The 19,973-nt window shown below is 31.3% G+C and overlaps 1 protein-coding gene across 1 annotated transcript in view; it reads right to left on the minus strand.

Moving 5' to 3' along the window:
* Nucleotides 1-866: 866 nt before the first annotated feature.
* Nucleotides 867-19,973, minus strand: part of rsh (Rap GTPase activating protein radish) — a 1,018,586-nt gene continuing 999,479 nt past the window's right edge. Inside the window, exons 13-16 of the mRNA XM_081726479.1 lie at nt 17,800-17,982; nt 11,509-11,613; nt 7,802-8,038; nt 867-1,290 (exon numbers count right to left, since the gene is read on the minus strand). Of these exons, the coding sequence (XP_081582605.1) occupies nt 1,117-1,290; nt 7,802-8,038; nt 11,509-11,613; nt 17,800-17,982 (699 nt within the window). The 3' untranslated portion in view covers nt 867-1,116. The remainder of the gene's footprint in view (nt 1,291-7,801; nt 8,039-11,508; nt 11,614-17,799; nt 17,983-19,973) is intronic.

Genomic DNA, 19,973 nt, shown 5'->3' on the forward strand with positions numbered 1-19,973 from the left:
GTTTCTTTTTTAGTGCATATGTCAGCGGCTATGCAGACACTCACATAAAAAATATCACATACACACACACACACACACACATCTGCTCAAACATGATCTACACGTTAGGATTATTTGTTATTATTATTATTATTATTTGTGGAAATTATAGGATTGAGTAAGGGATTTTTTTTTCTTTTCTAAATACACCTGCCTCATACAGAAGAGTTGTGTTCCACCACCTTCTTAATATGAGACATTGAAAAACAAGGATCTTCACTTTTTTTTCACATTGGATGGAATCAATACAACTGTCTCTTTTTACATCATTCACAACACTGCAATATTTATATATATATATCTATATATATGTATGTTTTCCTGTTAGGTCTTGTTTTAAAAGTCTCAATTCGCATCCATTACTACTAAAACCAAACTAAATAATTACTTTCTCCTTTTATTGATTTATTTATTTGTTTAAACAAATAAGTTTTTCTAAGTTTTTTTTTTGTGTGTATGTATTTGCGTGTTTGCACATGTTTCACCATTCCTGATGTTTTTTCAGAGATTTTTTTTATTATTTAAATGAAGCACTTGTTCAGTCATCCGTGTAATATTGTCATTTAGATCTACCTATCTATCTATGTATATATATGTTATTATTATTATTAACTGCCTTGACAACAAAAATGTATATTAACTTTTTTTCTCATATGTTTCACATAGCACAAATTGCTTTATCCATCAGAAAATATCAATATTTTTCTTTCAGTTTACGCTCAACCATGAATCATCCACACAACAACAGACAATAATTATTTCAATAAGTTAACATATGTCTTTTTATATATATTCTCCGTTCTTTTAAATATATATATATATATATATTTATATATATCATTAAATAATTACTATATTTGACATAAAAATCTGACCACATTTTCACCTCGTGTTTATCTTTAAAAAATCATAAATAAGCAGCATTCAGCAAGCGAGCATACATTTTACTTTATTATTATTATTATTATTTTCTGGCACCCATTTATTCAATTTTATTTATTCTGTATAAAGCGAAGAAAAAAAAGATATCCGAACTCTTACTTTTTTTTCGCTCTCCTATCACAACTTATCAGAGGGTTATAAACCATAGTCAAATGACTCCCATTCACTAAACCTGGAATCTTGCTTTTGAATCCGTCGCTGACAGACTTCGAAATAACTATCGTGAATTCGATACATTCCAGAGTTCGCCTGGAACATCAAGGTTTCCAAAATTCTTTCATTTTTAATTGCTTTACTTGGTAAAACAATCTGTAAGAAAAATAAAATCAAATTAAATAGAGTTATATTTTATATCATCATTATATTTTATATCACCATAAGAAACATGATAATTATGTGTAAAAAAAAAAAAAAAAAAACTTTTCTGTTAAATTTTCATAATTTTGGAGGAACTTAAGATTTGAATCTTTTGATATTATTAGAAGTTCTTATATTTAGTAATGCCCGTAAATTATGAAATATTTCATATTATTTTGCTATTCATAAACAAGGAATCACAGTATAATCTTCCATTTCCTATAAATACAAAAACGAGAATATTTCCTGATATTTCCCCAGCTGATGGGAGATTTCATCAAAGAAGTGCTAGTACAAGGATTGTATTTTACTTGGAATATTTTACTTGGATTGTATTTTACTTGGACAAGATACTACAAGGTAATTATGTGTTACTCTTGTTTTACTTCCGATTTCATTTTACTTGATTTTTTATCTATTGAGCCATCTAAATTAGTTTCTTTTTGTTCTAGCATCTTTCCAAGGGAACGCTATCTGCAGGCAAAAAAATATTACTAATAATTATAAAAGAAACAAATAATTATTTTTATATTGAGTTGCTGACACTTGACATTTTCTATTGATTACTTAGTTATGGTACTATTACGTTGGTATATAATATTAATATGTCGACTTCAGCAATGGATAAACAAACTTGATGTAAACAGATCAATAAAACTGACTTTAGTGTTAACTCACTTGTACTTATACTGATGGCATAATGCAAGATCGGCCAGACTGGATATATATATATAGTTTTTTACTCTCTACGTACTGTGCGATTCATTGGTGAAATATATTATGTCAAACGGAGAAACTAATTAGTAACCCACTGTACCCTCTGCAAAATTAATCACGTTAGATGTACAGTAGACTCACGACTAACCACCTAATGTGGCAGAACGGCAGTCCGAATAACAAACAAGCCGGATAGAACGGAATTCTATAATTACTCAGTTCTTGCTCCACCCATACCATTATAAACACACTTTTTATACCAAAACTCGCTCTTAGTCATATTTTCTGACCTATCAGTACACGCCAGAACTTCATGAATGTGTGTTATTATTGTACGTACGTTTTTTTTTAAAAAATATTATTAAAAGAAAGAAAGTCTAAGAATAAATGTATCTGATTCTTAGTATAAGTCAGCACCTTATAAATGTGTATTATGTACTGTACGTAAATTTTAAAAATTTATTACTAAAAAGGAAGTATAAGAATAAATGTTTCTCACTCTCAGTACAAGCCAATACCTCATAAATGTGTATTATGTACTGTACGCACGTTTTAAAAAATTCTGATCGCTCAGTACAAGCCTGTAACTTATAAATGTGTGTTATGTATTGTGCGTACGTTTTAAAAATTTATTATTAAAAAAGGAAGTCTAAGAATAAATGTATCTGCCCTCTCAGTACAAGCCAGTACTTCATAAATGTGTATTATGCACCGTACGTACATTTAAAAAATATATTATTAAAAAAAGGAAATCTAAGAATAAATGTATCTGACATCTCAGTACCCCATAAATGTGTGTTATGTACTGTACGTACATTTTAAAAATTTATTATTTAAAAAAAACGTAAATCTAAGAATAAATGTATCTGACCTCTCGGTACAAGCCAGTACTTCATAAATGTGTATTATGTACTGTATACGTACGTTTTAAAAATGTATTATTAAAAAAAGCAAGTCTAAAAATAAAAATATTGTACTAGTTTTAAGATAAAATTTACAATGTCTAACTTAATTGTAGAGAACATAGGATGATGTACATTGCACATACATATGATTTTAAACAAAACATTCACGTAAAATGTAGGCCTAATTCTTAAAGTTTCTTTTTCTTTTTTGAACTAGGTCGAATAGTCGAGAGCCTATTGTATTTATAGTGTCCATTTGACACAATATGGCCAAATTGCTAAATACATAACATACGAATCCTTAACACTATGTTTAAATATATGTTTATACGTAAAAATAATGCCAACCAAATTCCTGAATATATTCTTGCAGCTCATCCTTTGGATACGAGGCTACAAAAAAGATCTGTTGGTTTTATATATATTATTGCATATTGTCAGACAAGAAATGGAATCCTATTAGATTTATTTAAGATACCTAAGATAATTATCATTCTCTAATAAGTGTTCACAAAAAGTTTAAAATATTCAAACTTGTTAATAAAATTTCAGAGATGTTCCCAGTATGTATTTAAAATTTCAAACTAAATTGCTTTTCTTTTCTTAAAGTTCAGTATAAAGTTTTTTCTCGTTAGTATTAAAATTTCCGTAATTCTACCAGACTAAGATTTCTTGGCGTACGAATACATCGAATACAGAAGAGCATTATTCACTGATTTTCAGTATTAAAAGTAGTGTAGTTTTCAAAGATAATGGGTCACGAAACATATATGGTATGGTTCTTTAATCTGGTGTGTTTTCAATGCAAATTTATCAAGCAAAATTGTTACAAGGGTTGTTTGTTGATAGACTTAATCATTACCTGTAGAAAATATTACAACGTAGAAAGGATTTACGGAACTATGTACATTACCTTTTACAAGGAAGTTTCACAAAAATAAAAGGATTATGGACAGGTAATAGCAAATAATAGTAATTTTTTAAGCCTTTATTTTAGTTATTTATGTTTTTAATGTTAAAAGCAAAGACAAATAATATTTGGTAAATTATAAAAATACTTATGAGAGCAGGAAGGGAAGGTAGAAAATAAAATTAAAAGCAAGTACCTGGCCAGAGTTTTATGCAAGTTATCTGCATCTTCAGAATTAGCCAAGTAAGAAGGCAGAAATATGTCGAAGAACCGGAAGATAGACGGAAATTGCAGCTTAATTTACAAGTAGACAGCAGAAAAATAAAACAAAATTAGCTAATAATTCAAAGACCTGTGGCGTCGGCGTTTGCGTTTGGTAGTGTTAGTTGTGAAAGGTAAAATTCCAAACTAGAAAAATGAAAGAAAAAAGAGAAAGAAAGAGATAGCATACCAAACAAATTCAGCTAATAAATGAAAAAGCAAAATAATACATTCTAATAATCAAAAATGGAAACTAATGAACAAGCTTCAAAGGAGAAGAAAATTATCATGCAAATTTAAATATACAAAGTTACTTAGAGAAAAGGAGAAAAATGGGAAATTCTAGAATTAAATTAAATGTATTAGGCTATGATGCAAATTTGAAAAAGAAGACATAAGCGTATTATTAATATTTTTTATCAAAAGCAATATTAACCATTTTACTTTTCTCTTTAGATTCATGATTTTTCTTCTTTCTGCATATTTAACCAACATTATATTAGAAAATTTTCTATTCAATTTTCTAATTACTATCTTAGTATAGTTTAGACTCTAATTATAAGTTTTAAAATAATCACAACAATAATATTTGTTAAAACATCTTTGAAAATAAATTAAGAGTATTGTAGGAAGAAGTAGAGAATTATTATAGTGCTATGATGTTATTTAAGAGTAAATAAAATATCTGATTCTATTTATCTTTGGTAACAAAAGTAAAGAGGATAACTTGGTCTGACAAACTCGGCTCACAGAAAACTGCAGCAATAGATCAATTTCTACACCTTAATATCTTATCTCAAAACTACTAGCGACTTTGCGTTACCCATTGATAATCCTTTCATAATTCAAACTTAAAATATTTTTCTTAATATCTAGAATAAAACATATTGTGATCTTGTGTTCATAACCAACTATCTAACTCTACGGACTATGGAACCCGAAGTTTCAATGTCGCATTCACCATAGCTTTTCATTGACTTCTTACCTTAGGTAACTGGATCCAGTTTCTACTTTTTATTCCTATTTCTGCAAGATCCATCTTAATGTTGTCTATATATACCGGCAAGGCAATACGTAACTCCTATAAATTATATTATATTTATTTTTACCCTTTTTCATACATATTCTTCACAAAGTGAATGTATGGATTGATACATCAGAATATAAATATATGTATACAAGTTTGCACAATTATTTTTTTTCATACATTATTGAGTAGAAAAGCTTAATAAATAGGAACTTAATTTTTCATTATTGTAGCTCTCTTCTGTAGGTGGACATAAATATTATCTTGCGAAGATTGACTTATATATGATACTATTGCGTCATAATTTTTAGTATTGTTAACTAAAAATATATATTACTATTGATTACGAACTTGTAAGATATTCTTCCACAGAATAGAAACAGTGCTCATGAACATAGAACTTAATTGCCATATGAAAACCTGCTGTTTTATTTTTATAGAGACAGGAAATCTGTTAAAGAGATTCACTGCCGTAGAAAATGTGCTTTTTCGGATCAAAAGATCCAATATATTTTAGGCAAAAATTTTCTTGTAGGCCTTATATCTGGAGAACTACATATAGTGTATCCAAAACAAACTATCACTTAACTCAACAAATAAAACACAGATCTGACCAGAGCAGAATGAAATATATTAAAAACTATACTTACAATGTGTTAGAATTAGAAGTTGAAGAAAATAACTCTATCAATTTCATGGATATGAAGATAGAGAGGCAAGGTGAGAAAGTGATTACCAGTTGGTATCAGAAACCGTGTTGGGCAGGTATTTATTGCCACTGGAGAAGTGATGTAGACAAAGCAACTAAGAAGAATTTCATTAGGAACATGGAAAGGAAGATAGACAACATCAACAGCGAGGAAGAGGGAAAGAAAAAAGATTTGGAAAAATTCTACAAACAATTGAACAATAATGGATATAGGGTAGAGCAGTTTAGGAGAAAGAGAAAAGAAGATAATATGGATAGGAAAGAAGAGGAAGACAAGAAGTGGTATGGAATTCAGAGCATAGGCGAAAAGACCGAAGTGCTGAAGCAGTTATTAAGAAAAGGTGGTGTGAAGACTTATAGAAAAGGAGGAGAAACTTTGCTGAAGTGCATAAGGAAGAAAAGGAAAAGGAAGGAAAATCATATAGAGGAGCAGGAAGAAGGAGTAATATATGAAGTGAAGTGTAGTGAGTGTGACATGAAATACATAGGGGAGACGGGGAAAAGACTTATGGACAGATTAAAACAACATAAGGATGATGTTAGACTGAAAAGAGATAATAACGCTATATACAAACATGTAAAGGAAACGGGACATAAAATAGACTGGGAGGGGGCTAAGGGTTTAGAGAGAGAGAACAGGAAGATTATTAGAAAGTGGAAAGAGGCTAGAAGAATAAAGAGAGAACAAGAGGAGAACTTAATGAATTGGACAAGCGGTATGAATATACACGAGCAATGGGAGAAATTGTTGGATGTGATAGAAAAGCAGCAAGAAAAGTGCATATAGGCTATTAATAATTATTTATTTATTTAAAAACATTTTATATATATATATATTTAGTTATTTATTTTTTATTTAATATTTTCTATTTGTAATTTACTTTTCTTTGTATGTCATCTGTTTAATGAACTGTTAGAAAAAGTGAAAGGGCTCATTATATTTTTCTGTTGACCAATGGGAGAGAAGAAAGGGCGTGGCCTTTCACTTTCTCGTGTATATAAGATCTGCTGTCACCTGTCTTTTCTCAGTGTTGGTGTCTGATGAAGAGGACGTTAGGTCCTTGAAACTGTAAAAAACACATTGTAAGTATAGTTTTTAATATATTTCATTCTGCTCTGGTCAGATCTGTGTTTTATTTGTTAAGCTACTTATCCAGAGCTATGGAGTTTGTTCACTTAACTCAGTATGATGTACTTACTCCGTAAAAAATACGAAAACTTGATTTAGGAGCTGTTCAAAAATTTTGTGGCCCCTGATCCAAAAACTAATTGATTGCCAAGATCGCAATCTTTTGATCCATTTTTTGATCATTCCTAAAATTCTTGTTTTAAAATCTGAAGCCTCTATATGAAGATCTGACTCTCATCTCGTATTTCACAAGTGAATATCTGATTTAAACCGGAAATTATTTACATATATCTGTATATCTTTCCTTGCAAATTTTGTGAGCGCATACATAGTATATAGGCAAAGAACAGCTAAGGTTTCAAGGTACTTGAATATAGGTTTATAAGAAATTTATAGATTTGTTTCCATTATAAACCTTACAGCTCTCTTCTGTAAACCGAATATAGAGTTTAATAGTCAGAAAATAACATCATATTTTAACTTGAGTGAAAAAAATCCACAATAAAGCTGTAAGCAGAACATGCTGATTTACATTACTTTCTACTACAATTATGTGAAGTTTCTCTTGAAATGTCTTTGTCACACTGGTGTTGTGTCCAATGAATATACTGATACAGTATCGAAACTTTCATATAATTGGAGCTATTGTATTGCCTTCTCAGTGTGTATTTACACAAACTTCAAATCCAGTAACTATCAAGTATATAGGTTGAACCAAGTTGTCTCCAGCGAAAGAGATCAGGATAATACTATGTTTAGAGAGTCTTCTGTAAGCAACTATATAGTTGATATCTCATTTCTTTACCTTTATAAGTTCCTGTGGTGTTATTCTATACAGTTTGAGGTCACGCGCTAGTCTCTCCATAATGCAGCGGAATTCCACCTTCGCATCTACTTTACTCGAAGTTTTCGTCTTGATCCGATGTCTCGCCCACTGCAACATTGCTTCGAATTTTCTTATTTCAGGGATTTCTAAGTTTCGACACATAATCATCTGCACCATGGATTCGGAAAGGTTAAGGAAGTCCTGATTCTGGAATAGCTACAGAAAAAGATATTCTGATGCATTATAATCTTTATAAAAAAAAAACTAATAATGAAGTGAATTATGCGTTATCTAACATTAGTTTTCTAAATATTTTGTTAACAGCAAGTCATTATACATATAATAGGAACAAAGGAATTCCAAAGAGATGTGGAAAACCGAAGGTGTGCCAACTTTCACTCCCTCATTACGGTTCCTTGAAAAATTCAAAGACTGAATAATACTCTCAACTAATCAGAGAATCGAACTTGGGTCTCCGGCTTATCATGCCAATGCTCTGAACACTATGACGTCTAGTCCGTTCCCTAACCAGCAGAACACATCCATTCTTGAAGTCGGTGCTCACCCGATGATAACCTCTGTTGTGTTGAGAGCCTATATTGTTTAATACCTATACTTAAAGCCGTATATCACATTTTTGTGCTCCGGGCATTAAAAAATGCCATCTTGTCAATATCAATAAAGACCAGTGTGCAAAATTTGAAACAGTAAAGTGAGCAAATATATATATATATATATATATATATATATAAACTTTCAGTTCATAAAATTATGGTTGATTTGATGTGAAGTTACTGCTGAAAAGGAGTATTAAAAAAGTAGTAGATAATATTTGTCCAAAAAAGACATAATGCCCCGGGCCATGCCCGTGTTGGCTCATGCGTAAATAGACTTGCTTATAACGATTGAATTAGATATCTAATAAATGGAGAAATCAATCGATATTTTTAAAACACCAAATCCTCTACAGGTTCGCCGAATTTATTGAAATTCAAAGAGTGAAAAACACACTGCTGGAAAGAGAACTGAATTCAGATCTCTGGTTTGTCGTGTCGTTGCTACCCTGCGTTACCTTGTCAACTTCTTGAAACAACTCCGCATATTTACTGGAGAAATTCCAGTAACAAAGGTTAAAACATGTCTTATATTCGATACTAGTTTGACCTTCTAACATCCCAACACAAAGTTATAGACACCTTCTACTATTCCTATAGTTGAAAATCATCTAGCCTTAATTAAATCCTTAAGTAATACCACTGCTTTTGTTTCTGTCTTGTCGAAATTCTGACTCCTTTTTTGATCCTCGTCAAGAAATATCGGCACACTCCTACTAGACCCAAATACCCATTTACTTGTCTCAGACCACACAATCGACAACAACAGTGTATTCGACTACACATTTTGTTTAACTCCTTCACGTAAAAAAGGGCATATTTGTCCCATTTTTTAAACTGTCCTAAAAATGGACCCGATTATTTAAAATGTTTTCAATTTTCGTGTGTTGGGTGTTACAGGTACAAGAAGTACTTACATGAACTTGGATGTAAATTTCACTATAATAGTTTTGTAATCAGGCTCTATTTTGTATAGTTTTCCAGCTACTTATGGCTTTAAGAAGTATATAGAAAAACTACTATTGGCACACACAAAACTAGCTCCCTTTATGTTTATTTAAATCAATAACAGATAATGAATAATCAATAATGCAATCAATAATCTAATGCTCATAAATCCAACTGATAACACCGTGAAGAGGAATAAAAAAAGCTTTAAAAACTTATACGTAAAACTGCTTATGCTTGCTTGTTTTTTAAAATCACTTATTGACTATAGGGACATATTTCTTCCAGCACCTAACTAGATAACTGTTGAAATGATGAACTTACGATGATGATTTTAGGAATATACTCGTCAATTCATAGCTCAATTCTTACGAAGAAAATCAAGAAAAACGAATTTTTATGACACAAAAACTACATCGTTCTTTGCAAATCTAATAGAATCGATAGTTTATATTCTGCTGGAAATAGATTATTTTTATTTATTATTTTGTACTGTATATGAAATCTGTTGTTTGATATACCGTAAGACGGGTTTACTTTGCACAAAATGTGGAAAGAGTTGCACAGTCCTCTGTCGGTAAAACCATGAACTGTAAAGAGAAAGTTTAAACTGCCACTGTAAGATAGAACATCTAACTGTATTTTGGCTATAATATTGGCGGTTAACTTCAGTTCTAATTACCGGGAGGGTTTGTTGTTGTAGAGTTATGGAAAGCAATTATTGTAAAGGGCGACAAAATTTGAAAGATATCACTTACAAGAATTTCCATCGAAGTCAGTTTCGTAGAATAATACTGTGTATAATGGGACGTTGACACAATAATTGAAATTGAAGTGTGAAACGTTTTAAAGTCATAAAACTGCAAGAAGGCGATTTCAGCCTCTAATCAGGGTTACTTTTCACCGATCCAAAGGAACCCCTTAGATAGGAAATTACTACTGCTGGTACCTCCTGATTTCTAATTTTAGGTAAGTTTCCTATTTAGGGAGATCCCGGATGGATTTCTTGTTGGAAAATAAATTACGAACAGTGGTGGATCCAGAAAATTAGTTTAAGAGGGGCTTCACTCAGAAAAGCTTATGGTTATATATATAACCATATATATAACCCCGTAAATATTCCACTGATTACGTTTGAGATGATATTCTCGGACATAAAGAGCAATAAGGCAAATCAGTTTACGGTTTTTTTCTGTTCCTGAGTTAGCATTTTTGTGAGGCATATGCTAAACTATCAGAATGTGGTTCCTGTGCCGGTACCAGAAAATACATAATTTTCTTTACAAATGTCGATAGTTCATATTGAGTACTGGTACCAGTACCATCACTCTACTATCAATATTTGTAGACTGCATGCAGCTTTTTGTAGGAAGTAAAATGTATAAATACTGAAGGGAAAACATTGCACAGAAATATTATGTTCGTATGTTGAACGTACTCTTTTGTATGTCGTGCAAAGTATCCCTACCTATGGGGTTACTTTGCACCGAAGTTTACATTTCAATAACTATAATCATACTAAATGTTTACTAATGAACTTGTACAAATGTTTTCCTTATATATCTAGCTATTATATATTTACAATACGTCTAAAATATGTTTAAAATAACCTTCTTCATTAAACTCTGTATTTTCAACCCGGGAACACTAGCACGTGAATCTCCATATTCAAATCTGACGCCCAACTGACAGTTCACAACTTCTCTTCTGTTCTTTTAATTTTTCCTGTTGTAATGACTTCTGATTGCTTCAGTACTAAATTAAAAATCCTATTTAGTAATTTTTACCTATGAGTACAGTATATGAGTACAGTACCGGTACTTAGTAAGCACTAATTATGAGTACAGCATAAAATATTTCTTTTAGGTTTTATAAATATCTAATGAATATTCATGGAATCATGCCATACTCTGGATAATAGACAGCGTATACATATGATAGTTGCTTAAAAATTGTGACAAACTGCAGATGAATAGCCTTTAACAAGTAATTTTCTTTACGTTGATTTATATCAATGCTCACAAACTCAAATATTCAAACTACAGTATTTAAATTTAAAAGTACGATATATGGTGTTACTTATAGAAGCACTTTAAAAAAATTAGATTTTTTAATTATAATTACCTGATGTGCTCTTGTCTCAACGAAGGCAAGAATCATGTTAACAATTTCAGAGGCTGATGTGTACCTCCAATAGTAATTTTCGAGTGAACACAACATTGTGCATACCTAAAAAAATAAATAAAAAGATTTCATTAATTTATATATAATGTTAGAAATTCAGATGTAATGATAGAAATTCAACTGTTAACAAAAAACATACGTTTTAAGGATCTGATTTGGGTATTGGTAGATTTATTAAACTTAATAAAAAGGAACTGGTATATTATTATATTTATTATATTTACATAGAGGATGATAAAGTCTTGATCCATAAACAACTACAAAAAATAACATAACCAACTAAATAAAATTAAATTTAACAACGTCCCAATGTTTCAATATGCAGCAAAGTTCAAATTCATTGATTTTGTTATTTATTTATTTCTGATATTGATTTTTCTTTTTTTAAAAATAGAAATCAGTCAAAGGAATATTATATATATATATATATATCACGCAATTGACTAACTCATTCAATTTTGGCCAAACTTGGCACGGTGCTTAGTATGCATACAAAATATTATCATTTGCAGAGTTGCTTGCCGGATCAAATTTGAAGTTTAGGCTTAATAAAATTTCCGAAATTCATATTGAGAGCAAAAATACACGGAACAAACCTGTTATCAAACATTAATTTGATTCTTAAGGAGATAAATGATGAGGCGGTTGATCAGCTATGTTGTAAATAAATTATACACTGATAAAAATTTACATAAAATAGTTACATCAAACGTTAATTTGAAGCATAAAAAAGCAAATGATAAGACGGTTTATTAGCTATGTTGTAAATGCAATGTGCCTCTGATAATAAAGATATGGAATATAATCCTATTATAAAACGTTAATTTAAAGCATAAAAAAGTAAGCGATGAAATGGTTGCAATGTGTACTTATAATAAAGATTTGCTTAGAAAAACAATAAACGACAATGTTTCCCCCAAACAGGGAAACATACAAGTTTAATTTCAATTTATCTGATGTATATAATAATAATAATAATAATAATAATAATAATAATAATAACTTTATTTTCACTGCCGTGAACAGCTCATTTGCAAAAATACAGCACTATGTTAAGACCATTATACAATCATTTAAAACAGACCAGAAAATTTGTGACATAGAATGAATATTAGTAATTTAAGACCCTTGTCAGAAGTTTAATATATTCACGTTACAAGATTAAAGCTGATTATAAAATAAGATTAAAATAGATACACTCAATATCATAAAATACTATTAACAGAACTATAGAAATTAGAGCTTCATTTAACTATCGTTTAAATAATGAGTCAACTTTGCTCAAAATTTCGTATCCTCTATGTAAAAGATCCTGGTTACCTATTGTCACATTTCCACATAAAATATTGATTTTTTGAATAAAATGTTATAACTAAAGATATTCTGAAGATATATAATAATAATAAAATCAAGACCCTTGTCATGAAGTTAAAACAGTTTAATCTTTGGAAAAAATATAATAAAATAAAATAATTGCTCTATTGTTTCTTTCAACATATGTTCATTTTAAACTGTTATATGACATTGTCACTCTTCTCAATATTTCACGTTTTGAATTTAGTGCTACCAATAATAATAATAATAATAATAATAATAATAATAATAATAATAATAATAATAATAATAATAATAATAATAATAATAATAATAATAATAATAATAATGTGTTAAAATATTCATATGTATAAGATCTGATTTTTCTGGGCCACGTTGTCTATTAAAGTAATGGAAAAAGCTAAAAATGCAAAATTAAAATACATGAAAATACATAAATACAAAAGTTGAAACTAGAAAACAAGCAAGAAGGTGCTATATATTGCTATCATTTCAAATATTTTTCAAAGATGACCCACAGAAAAACATTGAAATGAGCTTCATCTTGGATTGCAATAAATGTCCACCAAAGAGAAACTTGTGGCCTATGTGCTTTTGGTGTTTGTAGAAAAATAATGTTTTATGAGGGACCTAATTTGTCGGTAAAATCATACATAAGAAAACAATGAATATATTTTCTTGGTATTTGGTCATACCAATTTATATTAGGACTCCGGATAGCTTTTCTCTTTCTTTAATAAAAATAAATAAATAACAAAATTTGGATAGAGATCACAAGTTGAGTCAAAGAAAAGATCCAATGCAATGAATAAGAAAATTCAACAAATTTAGGTAGACTAAATTACAATGATTTGGTTTGATTTTCCGTTTTAATGTCCCTTTCAGCAGTGAGGCTATATGAGAAGTGAACCTACAGCTTAACGTGGGATATGAACCACATGAGTTCCTACCGGGAATCGAATGCGGGGTCTCCCACGCCACAGGAGCTATGCTAACCGCTTAGACACGAGGGAGCTCCAAATTATAATGAATTTACAGTATTCAGCATTCTTGTAAACGCATCTGTGTGAGAAAAGCTTAGTTAACTTTATTTATTCAGCAATATTATTGCCGTTTAACAGAAACATTTCTGTCCAAACATGATATGCTATATGTTGATTGTTTCACCAATCAATATACCATATCGAGCTGAAATAATTGATGTTTGAGGGTAAATTCTCATACATAGCTTGAGAAAATCGAAAAAAAAAACTAATGTTTATTGCCTAAAAAGTATGTCGTCCATCGAAAAGAAGTAATTCTATTATATATATGTATATTGTAAGGATCTCCACATCACAATGTGAGCACATGTTTACAAGCTACACGTGCTATTGTTTATAAGCAACAGACGATACACAAACCAGGAAGACACGAAGAACAACACGATGTGAACCGAAAGAGAACGAGCCACCTGAAGAGGGCCTATTAAAGTGAAACTCAAGAAGACGGAGGCATCAGTTAACCACAGATCGCTATCCCTTAATAAGCTCTGGAGGTCGCATTGGACGAAGAGGGTCTACCTTTCCTAAAATCCCTGGAGGCTGCCTTGAAGCAAAGGGGATTCCTCAACACAAACTTTACCTCACGAAGCTGCCGTCTTGTATAGCCTCGATGCTGAAAAAGACGTTCAACTCCAATAAATTAGATTCCACTTTGCATCCAATGAACTCTAACGTGTGTACGTCTAGAGTATTATGTGATAGCATCTTCCCTATTTCTTGGCAAATAGTGATATACAGTTTCGGAACGGTTCCTTCAGTGGAATGAAAGGATGGAATCTCTAAAAAGAATAGAATTGACTTCGGCGAAATTAAAAGACGAATTCACTCGGTGGAATTGATGGCTTGAGACAGTGGATTCAGACGACGTAACCAAATAACAGACGAGTGAACTCACAAGGAACGGACACAGGGGCGGATCACTAGGAACGGACTAACGGATATGAACGTGTCATCTGGACATCCGAATCAAACCTAGTCCATTCGATAAACATAACAAAGATATGTTCATGCACAAAAAAAAAAAAAAAAAAGGTGCCATGGACAACGGAGTAAGTCCCTGGGGCCCATTAACCCTGTTAGTATAAAGAAAATCGTAGACTTGCAGTGCAGTGAAATAGATATTACACCAACACTGTTCATTGGAAAGTCACGCACTCAGAAAAAAATTATAGGTGGCGTACTTAAAAGGTAGGTTACATGCGTAATTCCTGTAGTTTTTGGACTTAACGTACAACAGACGTATAACTGAAAAAGCATGTTTTATAATACTTTCCGTATAAGTGTTCCATCTATATGTGCTTTCCGTATGAAACAATACAGGCGTCAGGATCTCACGAGGAATGTAACATAAATATATGCATGTGATATACAGAAAATTGTTAGATGTCAGACATCCTGAAACGGCATGATGTAACATCTAAGGGCAGTGGCTATTGTAACGTATATCCTGTTTCTAAATATATATATATATTAATACTACAATTATTTTGGAAGGGTATTAACACGTTACACGCACACCTGCCTCCGCAAAGACAACTTAAACGTGTACGCTGGAAGGAAGGAGAATTTAATTCCCCCACTAAAAAATAAATTATGGTTATGTTGGTATAGTTCAATTAACTGAACAAAAGTGAGAACTTATTAAATCCAATATCCGCCAGTAAAAATGCTCTCATAGCACGCCAGGTAATCTAAGCTCTACACTAGTCAAATAATAGAGTTAAATCGGATATTATCAACTTTATGTCTGTAAATTCGAACAATATAATTAATTGCCAAATTTTGAGAATACAAAAAATAACACAAAATGAATTTAATATAGATCACAGAATTGCACTTAGAACTCAACTATAAAACTCATTATCATTCAAATATCGATCAGCGATAACAGAACAGGAAACAACCACAATGTTAAATGGCGTATTAACTTGCCAAGAGAAAATCTAGAAAATAATTTACTTACAGTAGGTATTCCACTTATAAACCAAAGTTTTCACAGCAATAAACTCGCATATTCACAATTTATCAAATACACTACCAACACTTAATTTAATTTGGAAGCCAATTAGGTTGAAACATACTGAGTTTTGACACCAAAGATAACTGTTTTCCTTCCTATTTGATAGCAGCCTGTGATCTGACGATCCCAGGTAGCGCTGCACTTGAACAAAATTATAATTCCAAAAAGTACCACCAGAGGTAATCGAAAACCATCTTTTCTTGAAATGATGTAAATCTCAATTAGGATACTATTATTATTATAATTCGGTGGAAAACTTGTTATCTTCGTTTTAATAACAGAAAAATCGAGGATAATTATAATTTACAATTATTATTTTAGAAAATTCAAAACCTTGACTATTTAATGACATATTACACTATGTAGCATACAGATAACGTATGCTCCGTACTGATTTCTGTAGTAAGCAAGAGGATACCGTATATTTGTACAATATACCGCTGTCCGGAGAACGGATTTTTCTGAGTGTGGTTATAGCTCATTCTCTTCAGCATGAAACAAGCTTTCCAGAGAGGTTATATATTGGGGCCCATAACGTACTTGAACAGGGAAATTTGGGAGAATATCGGGAAAATTCCCTCCCATCAACTTTGGTCCCCTCTGGAGTGACTCCGGGTAAAAGCACACGATCCAAATGTATCTCGAAAAATTCTACAGAAGATAAGAATTGTGTGTACCAAGTTTTGTATTGATAGATAGAATAGATATGAGGGGAAAGTGTGTATTGGTATACAAGGTTTTCCCTCATGTTCTCAATTGTACCTCCTATCCATGGACAATTTGAAACTGTTAGAGCGTGATGTGGACGATTTTCGCTGTCGATTCTTCACTATGGACGAGTGTTGGGTACACCATTACCAGCCAGAAACAAAACAACAATCCAAATAATGGAAGCACCCCTCCTCCCCTATCCCAAAGAAGTCAAAGGTGATCCTCTCCGCTGGCAAAGTGGTGGCCTCTTTTTTTTTTTTCAAGGTGTGATACTCATTGATTACCTTCAAAGGGGTCATACTATCAAAGAACAATACTATAGTGACCTTATGCAAATTCAAGAAAAAAGGCATCAAATGATGTCCAGAGGCGTTCTCTACCATCATGACAATACTTCCAGAAACACATCAGCAGTTGCCATGGCTATTATTCACGAATGTGGCTTTGAACTCGTTTCTCATCGCCCTATTCTCCAGATATGGCCCCCTCAGACTTCCACTTGTTCCCTAATCTTAAAAAGGCTCTAGCAGGACGACGTTTTGCAAGCGATAATGACGTCATGACAGTCGTGGAGGAGTTTCTTGGTCACAACCTAAGGATTTTTTTTTCTAGGGGGATAATAGCACTGCAGCACCGTTGGATCAAGTGTATTGCTGTCCAAGGGGATTATGTTGAAAAATAAAGGTATTATGAAATCTGTACTTCTTATAGTTTCCTCAAGGCTTAAAACTCTTCAGTCACTCCTCGTAATGTTATCATTATACTTACATTGTTCTTATATTATCTTAGCGCCTTTCAATGTTTGGTATGTACAGTAATGTTTGATCATTGTTTCAGTGAGTACCAAATTAAAAGTTGCTACATGATTTGTGACATTTTTGTGATGTGAGTTTCTGATCTCTAATGTTTCTCATCTGTTAAGTGCCTAAATACGGTGTTAAACTGAAAGTTTGCGCCAAGAATTTTTAATCTTTTCCTAGTTTAACTTTTGCTTTTCATTTTTATTATCCAGTACCTAGTTTTCAACGACAAAACCTGAGAAGAGAGAACAAAATATAATATAAATTGTTAAATTTTAATACAAATGAAATCATTAAAGGAGACATATTCAATGGAACTTACCACATCTATCCTGAGGAACTGTTTGGCGTGATGGAAGCAGGCTTGCAACAGCTCGGGAAGATCATAATGCTCAGCTGCACAAATAAGCCCTGGGATATTTGAACAGGTGAGTGGACAGGAACCAGTGTGCAAATAATCTAGTAAGATTTTAAACGTCTCGGGATCGAATTCTATGATTGTAAACTGTAAGCAAAATAGATAAGTTGAAGCTGCGTATTATTAAGTAAATAAAGACGATGATTTATATTAGATAAAGTGGTTATGAAATAGACGACAATCATATATTAAATTTATCTTAGAAGACTTAAATGATGTTGGAAAAGAAATTAAACTTTATTTACACTGGAAATAGCTGTTAGTTAACCAAGGTTAATAATAATATATCAGTATGATCGCATCCATCATATAACGTTTTTTTCTAGTTATGAGATCTTATATTTTTGGTTATATGGTTGAAGATGTAATTTTATTTCAATTACTGCATTTTAAAGGTATCTTATAACAAAAATATATCTTATAACAACGCCGCGTGATCAGGAAAATTTAGCGATCTATAACGCTTATTAAATTCCTTTCGAAAATTGTTTCAGCATGTCCGCCTAATATTCATTTCATTCTGACAGTATAAAAAGCTGTATTTAATTTCGAATAGAACCTACTACTTCTGATCACGAAACTTCTTACAAACTCAAATTTAAATGTATTAATTATTGAAATCTAGACACAATCTACCTATAGTGTACAACAGTCCTCATGTTTAATTGCTTCTTGTTACCATTAAGTGTATATCTAGGGTTTAAATACTATTTAAAAGTTTTCTATTATGTGCAATTATTACTTCATAATAGTGATACGTTACCCAGTGAATGCTTATGGAATACATTGAAGATAATGTTGGGTAGGTAAAATTTTTGGCAACTTGTATAATGTGAAAAATTTCCTCTTTTCCAAGTCATCTTGAAGTCATTCTAAATTACTATGAATTTAAAACCCATTCTAATTTTATAATTCAGTTTCGAAAAGTAGGTAAAATAGCATGGAGCATTCAGAAAGTTTTTTTTAAAAGAAATATGTCAAGAGAAATCCAAGTTGTATTTTTAAAAAGTAACGCCAGGAAAGAAATAGAAATTAAACATTTGGGTTCAAAACTTTCGAAAATTTGGGTTTTACTGCGCTTGGATTGGCAAGGCTGTAAAGTCCAAACTCGTACCAAACCATCCTACTTGATGGTAATAATTTGGACATGAAAGATAGAATGTAATTCCCATCCGTACTTTCTCTCTTATTTTATACAATTTAATGTTGATTAGCTTATAGATAATTTTAAAAATAGATAAAAGAGTCTGAAGATTTTCTATGAAAGATTCTGAATTTGATGCGAATTTCTGGCGCAAACAGTTCGTAGTTCGATCTCAGGCCATGTGAGATGTAATGGACAACATCGTGTTCACAAAAAAATTCTTGAGTTTTTCTCGCTTCTCATTCCACTCTAATCTAAAGGTTACATTTCATTTCAATTTTCATAAGCAAATATTGTTTTTTTTTTTTTTAATGATGAATTAAGATATTAATCATCCTAATTCAAGATCTTCACACATATGTATTATAGTGAGTAACACAAAAAAAAAAAATGGTTACTGTGAACATATTACTGGAGTATATTGCTCTGTAAATGGCATTTAAAAGCTTCGTTTTTTTGTTATCAAGTATATGTGTTATATGGATTATAAAGCAGAATTTGATAGTATCTTGAAGATCTGTAATAGAACATTGAAAATTTGTCACATAAGTAAATAGCAATAACAGAAAACACACTTCAACAGTCTAACTAAAATTCTTTAAGGTGGATCACCACCCGGAAATCAGTACATATTTTAGTTCATTTCCTTAACTACTGCGCAATGAAACGTTACATATTATAAATATTGTATTATAAGATAAAGTTATGTTTCAGCTACAACACAAGACACTGATTCATTTAGTTGTGTCTTCTGATATCGAAAAAGGGAACAAATAAAAGAATATATTTGATTCGTCTTACAAGAGCACACAAGATGACACTTGCTGTTAGATCTTACTAGAAGTGCTCAATTTTATGAAATGTTTATTTGGATGTGCAAAGTAACGACCTTATTACGAAATAGATATATTGTGTGACCGTTTTTCGTGTTATG

This window comes from Thermobia domestica, chromosome 9 (genome assembly GCF_964235325.1).
Source record: "Thermobia domestica chromosome 9, izTheDome1.hap1.1, whole genome shotgun sequence".
Lineage (NCBI taxonomy): Eukaryota > Metazoa > Arthropoda > Insecta > Zygentoma > Lepismatidae > Thermobia > Thermobia domestica.